This window comes from Myotis lucifugus, unplaced genomic scaffold (assembly GCF_000147115.1).
Source record: "Myotis lucifugus unplaced genomic scaffold, Myoluc2.0 scaffold_48, whole genome shotgun sequence".
Taxonomy (NCBI): domain Eukaryota; kingdom Metazoa; phylum Chordata; class Mammalia; order Chiroptera; family Vespertilionidae; genus Myotis; species Myotis lucifugus.
Window position 1 is genome coordinate 1,558,187 of NW_005871096.1, and position 16,571 is coordinate 1,574,757.

Consider the following 16,571-nt stretch of genomic DNA (forward strand, 5'->3'; position numbering starts at 1 on the left):
ACAGGCCAGTCCGAGTGACCCCACTGCCAGAGGGACCCTGCTGCTCACCCAGCCCTTCGAGCTGTGGTGGCAGAGGAGGTTGGCTCCAGGGCATGCCCGGCCCGTCTCGCCCAGTCCCGCCCCACTGGCCAAGGCCTTTAAGTTCATGTGGTTCCTCACCCTCATTTTACAAATGAAAAAGTAGTTATAAATATGGTACCAAAGACATTTCAAAGGCAGCTCTGATTCAGTAACCTCTTTCTCCTGATGTAAGGTAACCATCTCTTTTGTCTTTGCTACAGGGGCACGATCGGTACTGTGTTGGCACTGGTCATCATTGTCTGGTGTAGTCTCTCAGCTTCCAAAATCTTCATTTCCGCCTTGGACATGGAAGGACAACAGCTTCTCGTTGCCTACCCGTGTGCTTTGCTTTATGGACTTTTTGCCCTCTTAACAGTTTTCTGAAGAGTATTTGAGATGGCATTACAAGATTCTGTTTATTTGCTGTTCAGATTATTCTGGAAATGTATTAGCTTTCAAATTTGGTAATATGTTTTATTGCCATTAAGAGACTAATAAGCAGAAAAACAAAAAGGCACTTACAGATGCTGCTCTAATAGCATGCTTGGTTTGAATGATGTGCTGCGTCTCAGCTTGATGCATTAAAACATTTAAACATACTTTAAAATAAAAGGGATAAAGTTGTACTGATGGACCCTGCTTTTCCAATAGATGCATTTCTGAGAAATTGTAAGTAAATAAAATCACATGCTGACTGGATAGTTAGCCTTCTGAGATTATTTCATCAGGGCTCAAGTTGTGTGCCTATGGTTAGAGTCACATTGTCCAGCCCCTTTGGAGAATTGTAAGGGTGGGTTATGTAGGGTTTCTTTTACCTGAGATTCAAATAACTCCAGTCTTTCAATTCAGTTACTTTAGCAACTGTTCTTTGGTCTCATCTGGACAATGCATTAACTCACCATATTTTCAAACCCTCACTTCCTTCTTACTTGGTTTAGATGCCATAGTTCATTGCTATAATTTCCCTCCTGCGTATATCCTCAGTAACCTTTCTGTTTGCTCCCTAGAGAAAATTCCACTTGTTTCACTTTAATTATATCACTGTATCTTAAATGGCTCCTCAGTATGTTCTTTTGTTATTTTTTAAAAATTTTCATTAATTGATTTTAGAGAGAGAGAGGACAAGAAAGAGAGAGAGAGAAAGATCGATTTGTTGTTCCACTTATTTATGTATTCATTGGTTGCTTCTTGTATGTGCCCTGACCAGAGATTGAACCCACAACCTTGGCATATTGAGATGACATTCTAGCCAGCTGAGCTACTCAGCAAGGGCTTTGATACTACATTTGGACTCATACTACATTACCCTGCTAAAATGCTTTCACACTTCCTGAGATGATTATGTTACACAATTTCTTCACTCCTCGAATCTCTAAAGTTTTTCATTTCTCGCTGTTAGTTGATGAAACTTCTTTTTATTTCATTGAAAGTTAGAAACATCCAGAAAAAAATGCTTCATAGTCCCATCACCAGATCTACCAACCTGCATGCATCTTTATCTCTCTCTCTCTCTCTCTCTCTCTCTCTCTCTCTCTCTCTCTCTCTCTCTCTCTCTCACACACACACACACACACACACACACGCATACTTTGCATTCCTTCTTGTCCATCTCTTCTCTCCATAGCTAGCTCTGCCACTTGCATAGCCTTCACTTTCCTTTTGACCTATCAAAACTCATATCAGCATATAAACATGGTTCAATATCTCCTATCTTAAAATAAAAATCCTTTGATTTAACATCATTCTCCAGTTATAGCCCATTTCTCTGTTGCAAAAAATATTGAAAGAGTTGTCTATTATCTCTACCTTCACTTTATTACTATCCATTCCTTTTCTTCTATTCCAGTCCAGATTTCATCACTCTATTCACTAAGACCACCTTTGTCAAACCAGCAACAACCTCCACAATGGTCTAAACCCAATGGTCAATTTTTAGTCATCATTTTATTTGAACTCACAGGTATTTGATTACCACTAATTTCCTTCAGCCCTGTGCTGTACTTACTTCTCCATAGACTTCTGGAGCATCACACATTCTTGTTTTATTTTTTGTTTTTTCCCTACCTTACTGGTGGCTTCTTCTCAGTCTCTTTGGCTGGCCTTTCTTCTCAGCATCAAATCTCTTCTTGATCTATAGTCACTTGCCAGATACACTCATTTCATTGCATAGCTTTAAAATCTAATGGCTCCCAAATTCCCATCTCCCATCTAACACTCTCTCCTAAGCTCTTATTCTCAAAACATAGCATATCTGAAACCAATAAGGGGGGTAGATAGTAAATCAGTGGGGGAGGGGAAATAGATAGTAAACAAAGTAAATAATAATTAAACAAGGCAATTACAGAACTATGAAAAGAATGCTAAAGTAGGGATGAGTAGAAAAGAAAGCAAAACAGTAGTAAATGTTAGACTTCTGTAGTTTATAATCCATTAATGGATCTGTTAATGAAATAGTGAGGTTTTTTTTTTAAGTTCTTGCTTTCTATTTGACTGAGATGGTCTTACTGACTCATTGTTTAAGGAAGATGAAGCAAGAATTTTGTTTATTGTAGTGATTCTCCATAATATCACCATATTTCTTAGAGATATATTTATATTATGGACTTAAAACTTTTACCTTTTAGAAAGTGGTTTTACTAAAAAAAAGTTATAGGTAAAATTTGCTCTAAATTCAGGATATAAATTGAGACTTTCTATGCAAAAAAGGTTTGACTTTTTTTACTTTAAAAATTATAGCATCTGTATAAAAAGCCACTAAACAAAATACCAAATATTTCCTAAGAGTAATAAGAATAAATTCTATTTAAAAGCTACTAATGGCAGAATTATGAATTATCTAAGAATTAATGTAAAAATAAATATAAATGATCTCTATGAAAAGAATTATAAAATATTAGGTCACTTTTTAATACTACAATATGTAAATAGCTATATTATATGCCAGGATGATAAAAATAGACTTTGTAAAAGAATATTCCCCCAAATAAATATATAGATTTAATATAATTCCAATTAAAAATTTATGAGTATTTTTCTCAGACATTGGAAAAGTAATTTTAAGGTTAATCTGAAAAAATAAGACAATATGAACTGAAAAATTGGAAACAATCTAAAACTATTATAATAGGCAGTGAGTTAAAATCAATTATTGTTAATCTATGGCTTAATACTAGGTAACTATATGAAAATATTTAGAAGACATAATGAGAAATTTCATGTATTAAATTTTCCTAATTTTGATATTTACTGGGGACTCACTATGCATTGATCTAGACGCTTTATATTATCAACTCACTTAAACCTCACAAGAACTCTTTGAAGTGCTCTTATCTGCACCTTCGTTTTATAGATGAGACCCAGCATTATTCAGCCAATAACCAGGATTTGAATCCAAGAAGCTTGATTTCTGAGTCCATAACCACAGCATAACACTATTACGGAACAAAAAAATCCCATTACAGCGTCATGGCTGTCAGCATGTCTACTATTTATTCTACTCAGATTTATCCTTTCCCCTTGACCTTGGCCAATACTAAACAAAGCCAAAGAGCTTTACCTGTCAGGGAAAAGTAATACAAGACCATAGAAGAATCTAGAATTACTGAGGGGACTAAAGTGATACTTGCATCACTCCTGGTTATCTTTCTGAACTCTTGTTGAAATAAGCTATGCATATTCAGATCTAGTAAGAATTTAGAAAGAAATATCTCCCCAAATATAGGCCACCTTCTCCCATTCCCAGTGTGTATGCATTATTTGGGTTTGTATGAAATGGAAGTATTTTTCTTTTTAAATAAATGATAACATTTATGGTCAGTAGGGTATGTTACAGAGCAAATGATAAAGTGAAAGGAAGCACATTTAGGGCATACAACTAGAAATATCTTTTTGGTTTTGTAGATCCTAGAAAACTTTTTCACTTTCCCTTGTGCTCAAATGCTTTCTACTTCTATTATCTGAGAATGTAACATTTTTCTAGTTTTCTATCTTTACTGGTTAGATAAAAGTTACAGGGTATGAGCTAAGGGTAAATGGCATATTTGGAGTCAAGAGGTGGCCTTCATTTCTACAGGAATGATTGGGGACATGTGCTGAAAATAAAAGTCCTGAATTACTCAGACTCAAGTGCCCCAGTTCACAACAGTTTAACTAGGGCAGTGGCCTTTGCAACATTTGATGACAGATGCTTTTCTACTCTGCTCAGGCTCCCTGTGAAGAATACCAACTGTAAAATCACACTGACAATCTCCTGTTCCCCCCCCTGCCCCCCCCCCCCCGCCACCCTCTCTTTTTTAGAGCACTTTAGGTTCTATTCTGTTTCTTAGTGATGCAATCAAAGATTTATAGCTTTGGAAATCAGTTTTCATTTTTGAGTAGAAGTCTAAAATGATTTTAAATGGGGGTTCTGGGAACTAATTTCCATGTGTGGATGGAGGGAGGGGATCCCACACCACCAACAAGCAATTCATGGACAGCAGCAGGGTGTGCCAGAATTAACTCATTTCAGACACAACCTACCCAGCAATAGCACCAGACTCCACAGGTTAGCAGTCCTACAACACTGTTCACCCACTCCCAACCCAGGTTACTGCCTGTACTTCTGAACTTGGCAGGCTGGCTATAAGTTGGAGGTTCCCACAACCCCTCTTTGAGTTTGCTTAATTTGCTAGAGTAGCTCACAGAACTCAGAGAAACAGTTCCTTATTGGATTAACCAGTTTATTTTTGAAAGGCACAATAAAAACTACAGATAAATATTCAGATGGAAGAGTTGTGTAGGGCAAAGCATGGGGAAAGGGCTCAGCACTTCCATGCTCTCCCCAATGGGTACATCAACCTGGAAGCCCTCTGAACCACCTCCTTTGGACTTGTATGGAAGCTTTATTACACAGGCATGATTGATTAAGACACTGGACATTTGGCAACTGGCTCAATCTCCAGCCCCTCTTCCCCTTGGAGGTGGTGAGGAGAAGTAGGACTGAAAGTTCCAACCTTCTAATCACATGGTTGGCTTTCCAGACAGCCAGCTGCCTTCCTTAGGTGTGTTCCAAAGGTCACCTCATTAACATAACAAAAGGCATCCTTATTGCTCTCAACACTTAGGAAATTTCAAGGGTTTTAGGAGAGCTGTGACAGAAATGGGAACTAAGACCAAATACACATTATACATCATAAAATCATAGGTTTTTTAAAATTATTGTTGTATAAAGCCAACCAGTCTATGTCACAGAGAATCCATGATGCTGGTGACAAAATACATAATTTGAGGGGAAAATACCTAACTTTTTTAATGAAGGTAATATTCATGGGTTTTTACCCTGCTGGTTAGCCACATAAGTGGTGAAAATGTGTACAAGGACTTTGATGTAGAAGAAAGAAAAGAAGAAAGGAAGGAAGGACATTCTAGATTCTAGTCCTGGCTCTGCAGGTAAAGAGCTTAATGACTTTGAGACCAGTGTGTTCCTTTCTGAGTCTCATTTTCTTTACATAGAAGATGAAGTGAATGACACAGAGTTTGCAAGGTCCTTATGAGGACTAAATAAGATGCTGAATATAAATAACCTAGCCCAGTGCCTGGAATGTAATGATTACTCAATAAATGGAAACATAACCACAGCTGTAATAGGTCCCCTGGGAAGATATTATAAGAAATAATATTTGCTTTTCCATTGCATCATGAATACAATGATGGGTAAAGGAAGATGACTTTGATATACATAGTGAAAAACAATTGTTTTGGCATAGTGATGCAAGTCGTGAATGGGGTCATGTCAGGCCAGCTAAAGTTTTTTTTTAAGTAATACTAAAATTAGCACAACTTTATGAATTTGAAAGAAGGGTCTTTGTTGAAGTTTTATTATTTGGCTACCAAGCATCTGAACCTCCTTATATCGAAAGTATTCTCCAACTTCCCCAACCCCCCCCAAAAACAAACAAACAAACAAACAAACAAAAAAACCAATAAAACAAAACAGGCAGTTAAACCCTCTCTCTGATCCCTGGCAGCTATGGCATGTGAACTAGGATCAGCCAATTCGATCCTCTTGTTTAGTACCTGGAATCCAGAGAAAATGATAAAACAAAAGGGCACTGGGAAATACTCATGGAAACAGAAGAGGAGATTCAGACAAAGGGAGTGGCTATGCATATGTAGCCGAGGTTATACCTGCTACCTAGACTTTTTCTCTGACAAGACCTATGTTCTCTGGTCTCTTGTATCATGCCTTTTACCCAAGCTTGGTCTTTGTAACTTAAGGTTGGTTCTTTGAACTATCCTATATCTTTTTTATAAATACCATTTTCTTTTAATAGTAATGAAAGTCAAATTCTGGTTTTTGTTTGTTTGTTTTTTCAATCAAGAACTCCCAAGGTATTAGTAAACCAATGACCATTTCCTTAATTTGGTATCACCAAATTTTGGGAGTGCTAATTAGGTTTCATAATATAGAAGGTTTAAATAAGTGTATACTCTTTAGACTATTGGGTAAGACATAACCGTTGTACTGTATGTAGCTCTCACATGCAGAACACCAAGCACCTAAACTCTGGCTGTCGAAGTACTATCACACAAACACACACACACACACACACACACACTTAAAACTGTAGTTGGGGGAGAGGATTTGATAACTAAAGTATAATTTCCAGACTCTAGGGATGAGTTGAGAACATGGGTTTTATCTGTCCCACCAGCAAACCTGAGACTGTATTTGATGCTGTATATTGTGGGATGATCCATGCAAGAATCAAAGCAGCATGTGGGGAGGGCCATGTGAAATATTTCCTAGAGATGGAAGCCAGGGCTGGGGCAGGAGTGATGAACTCCAGCCAGAGGAAGAGCACTCAGAGTGAAAAGTCCCCAGGACCTCAGTCACTGCCTGAAAACACTGAGGTGAGATCACCACTAACTAGGCCAGTGATGGCGAACCTATGACACGCATGTCAGAGGTGACACACGAACTCATTCTTTTGGTTGATTTTTCTTTGTTCAATGGCATTTAAATATATAAAATAAATATCAAAAATATAAGTCTTTGTTTTACTATGGTTGCAAATATAAAAAATTTCTATATGTGACATGGCACCAGAGTTAAGTTAGGGTTTTTCAAAATGCTGACACGCCAAGCTCAAAAGATTCGCCATCACTGAACTAGGCATTTCCTCTTGAAATGTGGAAACTAGGGAATTCATCCTTATTTAATAGAAAGTGTGGGCCTTGTAGGTAAATGACCATTCTGAACCACCCTAGAGGGGTCATTGATGGAACGAAAGGGTGAGAGAAGCAAGGTTGTGGTGGGGTCAAGCATAGTGGAGGAATGTTTATGGATTATCTCAAGATTGTTTTTAGAGGCCCCAAAATGCTGTTTAGTGTTTCTATGTTTGCTATTCTTTATTTGCACACAGAGATTGGTGCAGTGAGTCTAAAAATATGTAGAATATGCAAGAATGTTTTTATTCCTAGCATTATCTTTTTGAACACTGGCTAGCATTTATTTTATGTATTTTTGGGTATGATCCTAGGCTTGTCTTTCTGCAAGGAATCAGAGGCTGGTGTAATATTTTGTTTGCTAAAAGCTAAACCCTATTTATCTGCCCTGAGTCATGAGTGACATTAAGAAACAATGCTTAATTAAAACAATAAACCAGAAACAGAAACCACTCCTTGATGAATGGTATGCACTCAGGTTTACTTGTTGCTCTTAGAAATACCATTTCCAGGAAGGTGTCCCAAGTTAAATTCCCTCAGCACAAACTCTTTTCAATAAACCTTTCATCATGTAGAAACGTTGATTATATATAAAATCCTTTAATAGCCATTAGTATTTACTTAACATTATATTTTCATAGATTATGATATAAAAACTAGAGGCCCAGTGCATGAATTTGTACATGGGTAGGGTCTGGCTAGCCCGCCACCCTAAGGGGGCCATTGGGCTGGGCTGGCCAGGGGAGGGGCCATGGGTAGTTGGCCTGCCGGCCCCACCCCCCTGGTCGAACTCCCGGTTGAACTCCTGGTCGCACTCCTGGTCAAGGGGCAATTTGCATATTAGCCTTTTATTATATAGGATTAGAGGCCCAGTGCACAAAATTTGTGCATGGGTAGGGTCTCTAGGCCTGGTCGGTGATCAGGGTCGATCTGTGGCTCAACTGGTGGGGTGATTAGGGGGCCACCGCTGGTACCTGTCTTGGCCAGCCTGCACCACCTGCTAGCCAGCCCTGACCCCACCACTCCTGCTGTTTGCCTCCCTCTGTGGGGCCACTAGCAGGGTGATCAGGGGGCCCCCCGATGGCATCCGCCTTGGATGGACTGGGGCCTGTGGGCTGGGGGCAGCTCCTGCATTGAGCATCTGCTCCCTGGTGGTCAGTGTGCATCATAGCAACCGGTTGTTCTACTGGTAGTTCTGCTGTTTGGTCTATTTGCATATTAGGCTTTTATTATATAGGATAATGAGAAATCCTATTTATTAATCTTTGCTCTCAATCATAGCTTAAACTAATGCTGAAAAAAATTCATTTTAACTTGAGCACAGTGAACTGATCAGAACACTTCCCAGTTGTCATCAGAAGCATCCTGAGCCATGCACGCAGCTTCATAGAGCTTCAGGACCAGTGGCCATTCGGTTGTGAAAGGCTTTTCTCCGACATGACTTAAACTACCAGTGCCAGGCCTCCACCACAGCCTGGTATGTGGCCAATGGGTATGGGCCAATGGAGTTTTTTTTTTTCCAAACTTTTCCTCTGGCTTTCTACATTTTTTTCTTCCATGGGTAAGAGGAGATAACAATCATTATATATGTATACAATAGACATGAAGGAAGTAGCTAAAAAAACTATTATATAGTGGGCACCTACTACATTTCAGTGTTTCATACAGAATGTTTCATTTTACCATCAGAAAAAGCAGTGAGACATGCTCATGGAAAATATAAGCTAAAGGAGTACCCTACCCTTTCTATGTGCTCCTGTGGAGTCCTGTGTCTGTCTACCCCTGTTGCAGGTATTAGAAAATCCTATTTATTTGTCTACACCTTCAGTGGAGTAAAGTGTCTTGAGGATACTGATTATGTTAATTTTCTAGGGCTACCATCACAAAGTTCCACAGACTAGGTATCTTAAAAAGCAGAAATGTATCTTCTCAGAGTTCTGGAGGGTAGAAGTCCAAGATCTGAGAACTAAAAACTTGAAGCAGTATTGACAACAAGTTTGGTTCCTTCTGAGAGCTCTCATTGGTTTTCATGTGGCTGCCTTCTCCCTGTGTCCTCGCAAGTTCCTTCCTTGGTCTGTGTTTTTTGTTTGTTTGTTTGTTTGTTTTTAATATATTTTATTGATTTTTTACAGAGAGGAAGGGAGAGGGATACAGAGTTTGAAACATTGATGAGAGAGAAACATCGATCAGCTGCCTCCTGCACACCCCCTCCTGGGGATGTGCCCGCAACCAAGGTACATGCCCTTGACTGGAATCGAACCTGGAACCCTTCAGTCCACAGGCCAACGCTCTATCCACTGAGCCAAACTGGTTAGGGCTGTGTTATTTTTTTTAAGAAAAATTAATCTTTGTTGTTGAGATTACTACAGAGGTCCCTCTTTATTTCCCTCCATAGCTCCCCTTCACCTGGTTCCCACCCCGCGCCCAGGCCCTTGCCACCCTATTGTCTGTGTCCATAGGTAATGCATACATGCATATAATATCTTTATCTAATCTCTCCGCAACCCCCACACCTCTTCCCTCTGAGAATCGTCAGTCTGTTCCATTTCCATGCCCCTGCTTCTATTCCATTCACCAGTTTATTCTGTTCATCAGATTTTTTATTCATTTGATTTTTAGATTCAATTATTGATAGATATGTATTTGTTGACACTTTGTTGTTCATATTTTTCATCATTACCTTTTTCTTCCTCTTCTTAAAGAATACCCTTCAGCATTTCATATAATATTGGTTTGGTGGTGATGAACTCCTTTAGCTTTTTCTTGTCTATGAAGCTCTTTATCTGACCCTCAATTCTAAATGATAGTTTTTCTGGGTAGAGTAATCTTGGTTGTAGGTTCTTGCTATTCATCCCTTTGAATATTTCTTTCCACTCCCTTCTGGCCTGCGTGGTTTCTGTTGAGAAATCAGCTGACAGTTGTATGGGCACGTCCTTGTAGGTAACTAACTGCTTTTCTCTTGATGCTTTTACGATTCTCTCTTTGTCTTTTGCCCTTGGCATTTTAATTATGATGTATCTTGGTGTGGTCCTCTTTGGGTTCCTCTTGTTTGGGGTTCTCTGTGCTTCCTGGACTTGTAAGTCTATTTCTTTCCCCAGGTAGGGGAAGTTTTCTGTCATTATTTCTTCAAATAGGTTTTCAATATCTTGCTCTCTCTCTTCTTCTGGCACCCCCATAATTTGGATGTTGGTATACTTGTCCCAGAGGCTTCTTACACTATCTTCATATTTTTGGATATTTTTGTGTGTGTGTTTTCTTCTGGTTGGGTGATTTTTGCTTTCTCATATTTCAAATCATTGATTTGATTCTCGGGATCCTCTAGTCTACTGTTGAATCCCTGTATATTATTCTTTATTTCAGTTAGTGTATGCTTAATTTCTGACTGGTCCTTTTCCATTTTTTTAGCATTCTCACTAAGATCCTTGAAAGTCTCACTAAGTCCTTTAGAGGTTTCTAGAAGATTCTTGAGTAGCCTTGTAACTGTGGTTTTGAACTCTATATCCAGTAGTTTGCTTTCTTCCATTTCTTTCATTTGTGACATGTTTCTTTGTCTCCGCATTTTGGCTGCTTCCCTGTGTTTGTTTCTATGTGTTGAGTAGAGCTGCTAAGTCTCCTTGAGTTGATAGAGTGGCCTTGTGTAGTAGGTACACCCCTTTGTTGGCTGTGTGCACAGTCTTGTTGTAGTTGAGCTTTGATTGCTGTGGGTGTCACTGGGAGGAATTGACCTCCAGGCCAGTTGGCTGTGGGGACCAGCTGCGACTACAGTGGAGAGCTGCTGTGCAGGATACACCCTTATGGAGCAGGACTTGCTTCAGTGGGGCTTTGGTGGTCACTGAGTCTGACCCTTGAGTGAGTTGCTTATGGATGTGAAGAGTTGTAATTTGATATGGTCTCACACTGACTACTGGGTACACTGGCTCTTGTGTCTCCAAGGAGGTGCAAAGTCAGCCACTGCCTGGGGTCACCCAGCAGGAGTTACAGAGAGATCTGCAGATTCCTCCTCTTTGTATTGGGTTTGGAAGTGCCCAGACGAGGCCCAACTTTGAAGCAAGGCATGCAGGTGCTGGTGCTGGGTCTTGGGCCTTTTATTGATAGGTTTGGGGCTCCCTGACCCAGCTGCAGCTCCTTTGACAGGTTTTATCCTGAGAAAGGGCAGGCCATTCATATGCAAAAGCCATTGCCCACAGCTTGGGTGAGGTTGTAAATTGGATGAGGCGGGATCTCAGGAAATCACCAGGGCAGAGCAAACAGAAATGGCTGCCAGTCAGCCCTGCAACCAGGGAAGGCACATCATAGGAACAATGACTGCTGCAAGCACCTCCATCAGGAAGAAAGCTTCCCCCGAGTTCCTGTCCTGATGACAGACAGTACAGTTTCCCCTCATATTTGTCTGGGTCCTCCAGATCCTCACCCGGCACTGGAGCTCAGAAGAAGTGGGAGCTTGTATGGTCAGTTCATGGTGCCAGCCTTTTAAAAGCAACAGCTGGGTCTCCAGCTCTGCTGTGTCACTGAGCCCCAATTGGCACTGGTTTTTACAGCCCGTAGTTCTTATTGCCCATAGGGACTTCTTTCCCCAGCTCTGGGACCCTGGGCTGGGCATATGGTGTGGGGATGGGACCCCTTGCTCCTCCAGGTGGCCTCTGTGGAGATGATCTCCCTCCTGATTAAAGAAGCAGCACATGTGGGTGCCGGACCGGCCTGTTCCGTGCCTCTGCACCTCCTACCAGTGTCAGTGTGCTTTCTTCTTTACTTCTCTAGTTGTAGTACTTCCATTAAGCCAGCTTTACAGCAGTTCTGGACGGTGGTTGTTCTGTATTTTAGTTGTAATTTTGATGTGGTTGTGGAAGGCAGCGAGTACAGGCATTTGCCTAAGCCACCATCTTGGTTCTCCCTGTTCTGGGTTCTTTATTTCCTAATCTCCTCTTCTTATAAGAACACCAGTCACATTGGATGAATGCCCTCCTATATGTCCTCATCTTGGCTTAAATACCTCTTCAATGGTCTTCTCTCCAAATGTAGTCATATTTTGAAGTACTGGGGTTTAGGACCTCAATATATAATCATTTTTTATGTTCACCACAAAGTTAGTGCTTCTTTTTATCATGCCACTTGTTTATCCAAATAATTTTCTAATCTCTTCCTCAATTTGCTAAGAATGACTATTATGCCCTAACTGGTTTGGCTCAGTGGATAGAGCGTCAGCCTGCGGACCAAGGGGTCTCAGGTTCGATTCTGGTCGAGGGCATGTACCTTGATTGCGGACACATCCCCAGTGGGGAGTGTGCAGGAGGCAGCTGATTGATGTTTCTCTCTCATCAATGTTTCTAACTCTCTATCCCTTTCCCTTCCTCTCTGTGAAAAAAATCAATAAAATATATATGAAAAAAAAAAGAATGACTATTATTTCCACCTCCTTAAGACACTCCCCCACTGCTGCCCCCTTGCGTGGGATCTATCAGAAAATATGGCTGCTGCCAACTCCTTCCCTGCCAGTACACACGTGCTATCCCCCTTCTTGAATCTGGGCCTCTTGTGACTGGTTTGACCAGTATAATACAGCACTCTGCCAGTTCTGAGCCCAGCCTTCAAGAGGAATGCCCACTTCTGCTGCCTGGCTCTTGAAGCCTTGAGCCAATTGCGAGGAGTTCAAGTTCCTCTGTGGAATAAGACCCTACAGGAAGGAGCATTGAATTGCTAGAAATGTTAGTGAGGAAGACATCTTGGGCAGATCGCTTTTACCTTGAGCATATGTTGATGAAAACTCTAACTAGAAGAATTGCATTTTCCTTGACACCATCCTTCGAATCATAACAACCTCTGTGCTTATTCCAGTTCACTGAAACCCCTGCCCCTGTTGTGCCACCTGGGATGGATAGGTTACCAGTATCTTAGAGAATTCCTTTACACTAGCCCAGTACATCGAGTAGGCAGTGAGTGCAGTCTTGTCTTCTGTCCTTACCCAAGAGGTCAGCTGTCTCTGTCCAAAGGGAACTAAAGCCTCTAAACAATTTAATAAAATTAATGCATTTTATAGAATAGACTCTTGCACTTTTAACATAAAACCAATTCCATATAATTTTAAATCTATTCACTGAATCTACCATCCACAGAGTGGTTCTCAAATATTCTTGAACCTGAAATGCCTATTAAGGTACAATTGGCACTGTCAACATTCCTTGCACAATTTTAATGAGAAAAAAAATTGAAAGCACACCTCTCCGTACGGCTAGGCATTAATCACTGTAATGATAGCAGGGAAGTAAATTAACTAATACTATAACCTCTTACCCTTCAGAAGCTAAGTAAGCATAAAGGTACCACAGGAAAATTGGTTACATCTGAACCAATTTTTTGTAAGGCGTGATGATAATTAAAAATGTTAAAAATCAAAGAGAGTTTTTTTTTTAAGTTAAAAACTTGGAGGCAGTACTGCCATTCTCATCTTTCCCCCACCATCACTTCCTAGAGCAGTGGTTCTCAACCTTCCTAATGCCGTGACCCTTTAATAAAATTCTTCATGTTGTGGTGACCCCCAACCATAAAATTATTTTTGTTGCTACTTCATAACTGTAATTTTGCTACTGTTATGAATCGTAATGTAAATATCTGATATGCAGGATGTATTTTCATTGTTACAAATTGAACATAATTAAAGCATAGTAATTAATCACAAAAACAATATGTAATTATATATGTGTTTTCCGATGGTCTTAGGCGACCCCTGTGAAAGGGTCGTTCGACCCCCAAAGGGGTTGCGACCCACAGGTTGAGAACCGCTGTCCTAGATGCTGCTCAGGCCATGCCTACACTCTCTTTCTTGCCACCCCCTCCTCCAGGGAACCCTTTGCATCCACTGAGAACTTAGGGCATTTATTGTGTCCTGCTCTATTTTTATATTTATTTATTGATTTGAGAGAGAAAGAGAAACATCAATTTGTTGCTCCACCTATTCATGCACTTATTGATTTATCCTTATACTAGAGGCCCAGTGCACAAAATTCATTGCACTGGAGGGGAGTGTCCCTTAGCCCAACCTGCACCCTCTCCAGGGACCCTTCAGGACATCCCTCTTCTAATCTGTGACTGCTGGCTCCTAACCACTTGCCTGCCTGCCTGCCTGATCGCCCCTAACCGCCTCTGCCCGCCTGCCTGATTGTCCCTAACCTCTTGCCTGCCTGCCTGATCACCCCTAACTGCCTCTGCCTGCCTGCCTGATTGCCCCTAACTTCTTGCCTGCCTGCCTGATCGCTCCTAACCACTCACCTGCCTGCCTGATTGTCCCTAACTGTTCGCCTGCCTGCCTGATTGTCCCTAACCGCCTCTGCCTCAGCCCTGCCATGGTGGCTTCATCCGGAATGACGTCCGGAAGGTCGTTTGGCTGTCCGGTCTAATTAGCATATTACACTTTTATTATTATAGATAGATCATGTATCTACATTTTCTAAATAATCATTTGAACTATTTCTGACTATCTCACCCTCCCATTCCTTTTAGTCACTCTTAATTTTCATTGTTTTCCAGTAGTCACCCATTCCAATTCTACACCTTCTAGTTTTGCTTCCATATTTTAGTTTACATTGAGTCTAGCTAGCAAAAACATATTTTCTTCTCCATTTCCATATTCTGTCTTATATACTGGGCTGGTTTGTTTATTGATGACTCTAAATCATTTTTCTTTTAGAATCATTTTTTCTTTTGTGTGTTCCTTTGTATCACGTGAGCTAGAAACCTAAGAATTATATTTACCAAAAGTCCACCCACAGAATTCCTGGTAAGATTCCCATAGGTCTCTCATGCAAGATGTAGATGGCTAAAAAGAAGCAGAAAACATTATTCCTCCTAAGCAGAAGTGGACAAACATGGGTTTTGGGAGAAGACAAATGCCTTCTGGGTATTCTCCTACCTTTCATTCAATTTGATGCTACAAGCAGCTGAGATTATCACTGGCCCTTTCCCCAAAATTTCTAGATCTTTCAGGTTGGACCACAGGCAAAAGGCTTTGCCAACTAGGCCTCCTAGTGGAAGCTACCCTCCCTCCTCACAGCAGATTTGTTGCTCAGTCAGACATTGATATTCTCTAGAGCAGCGGTTCTCAACCTGTGGGTCTCGACCCCTTTGGAGGGTCGAACGACCCTTTCACAGGGGTCGCCTAAGACCATCGGAAAACACATATATAATTACATATTGTTGTTGTGATTAATCACTATGCTTTAATTATGTTCAATTTGTAACCATGAAATTGGGGGTCACCACAACATGAGGAACTGTATTAAAGGGTCGTGGCATTAGGAAGGCTGAGAACCACTGCTCTAGAGGAAATGAAGTCAAGGAGGTAGGTTTTTTGGGACTAGCCCTGCTTATACACATATCTAAGGTGACCTAACCAGGGGGCCTTGGGAGTGTCCACACTTTTCAGGTACTTCCTTGTCTGGGACCTTATTAGGGGCCTTGCCTAAGGCACTTTATCTACTTTGACCTTTCCACTGCTAGCTCAGCCCCAAGTCCCCCCCACCAGCTCATGGATCCATAAAGATGTCCTCCTCATGGGATATGATCCCAGCCATCTGCAAGGCATCCACCTGACCCTGCCCAGTGCTCTTCTATGGGGGAAATTTGGAACACTGGGAAGCCAATGTCTCCTTTTGTCCCTTACTTGCACTGTCACAGAAAGCCGTAAACGCTTGACTGTTATTTTCAGTTGGGCTTGTTGCCCTGATTCACCAGATTGCATCTGATTCCTGATTCCTGCCCTGGGTTCTAATTGCCTGCGTTAAATCCCCCTTCCCACATTAAATATCTAGAGTTCTTTTGTTCTGACAGAGCCTTTCTGATACATACATGTACCCCAGTGTTTCTTCTTTTTTTTTTTTTTTTTACTTCCCAGGAAGAAATATTACACTTCCTGCTCAAGGTTAATTCATTTCCTCAGTCATTTATTCACTCATGCATTTAGGCATATTTATTAAACATCTGGTACTGTGTTATTATCACCGGCACTGTGTTAATTCCTGAGAATATAAGATGAAGACTTGGTCTATTCCCTGAAGGAGTACATTGTCTTATCCCTGAGACACAAAGAGGCAAATGATTACAATTCAGAAGTAATCATAGGGCATAAGGTTAGGGCCATAAACCCATAGGAATGGTGTCCTTGTAAGAAGAGGAAAAGACACCAGAGCTCTTATTCTCTCTCTCTCTCTCTCTCTCCCTCTCTCTCTCTCTCTCTCTCTCTCTCTCTCTCTCTCTCTCCCCCCCCCATGTATGCACAGAGAAAAGACCATGTGAGGACACAGCAAGAAGACACA

The 16,571-nt window shown here is 40.9% G+C and overlaps 1 protein-coding gene across 1 annotated transcript in view; it reads left to right on the plus strand.

The window, feature by feature from the left end:
• YIPF7 (Yip1 domain family member 7) overlaps positions 1 to 759 on the plus strand; it is a 30,898-nt gene extending 30,139 nt beyond the window's left edge. The window contains exon 7 of the mRNA XM_023753663.1: positions 282 to 759. Coding sequence (XP_023609431.1) covers positions 282 to 444 — 163 coding nt within the window. The 3' untranslated portion in view covers positions 445 to 759. The remainder of the gene's footprint in view (positions 1 to 281) is intronic.
• The last annotated feature ends 15,812 nt before the right edge of the window (positions 760 to 16,571 follow it).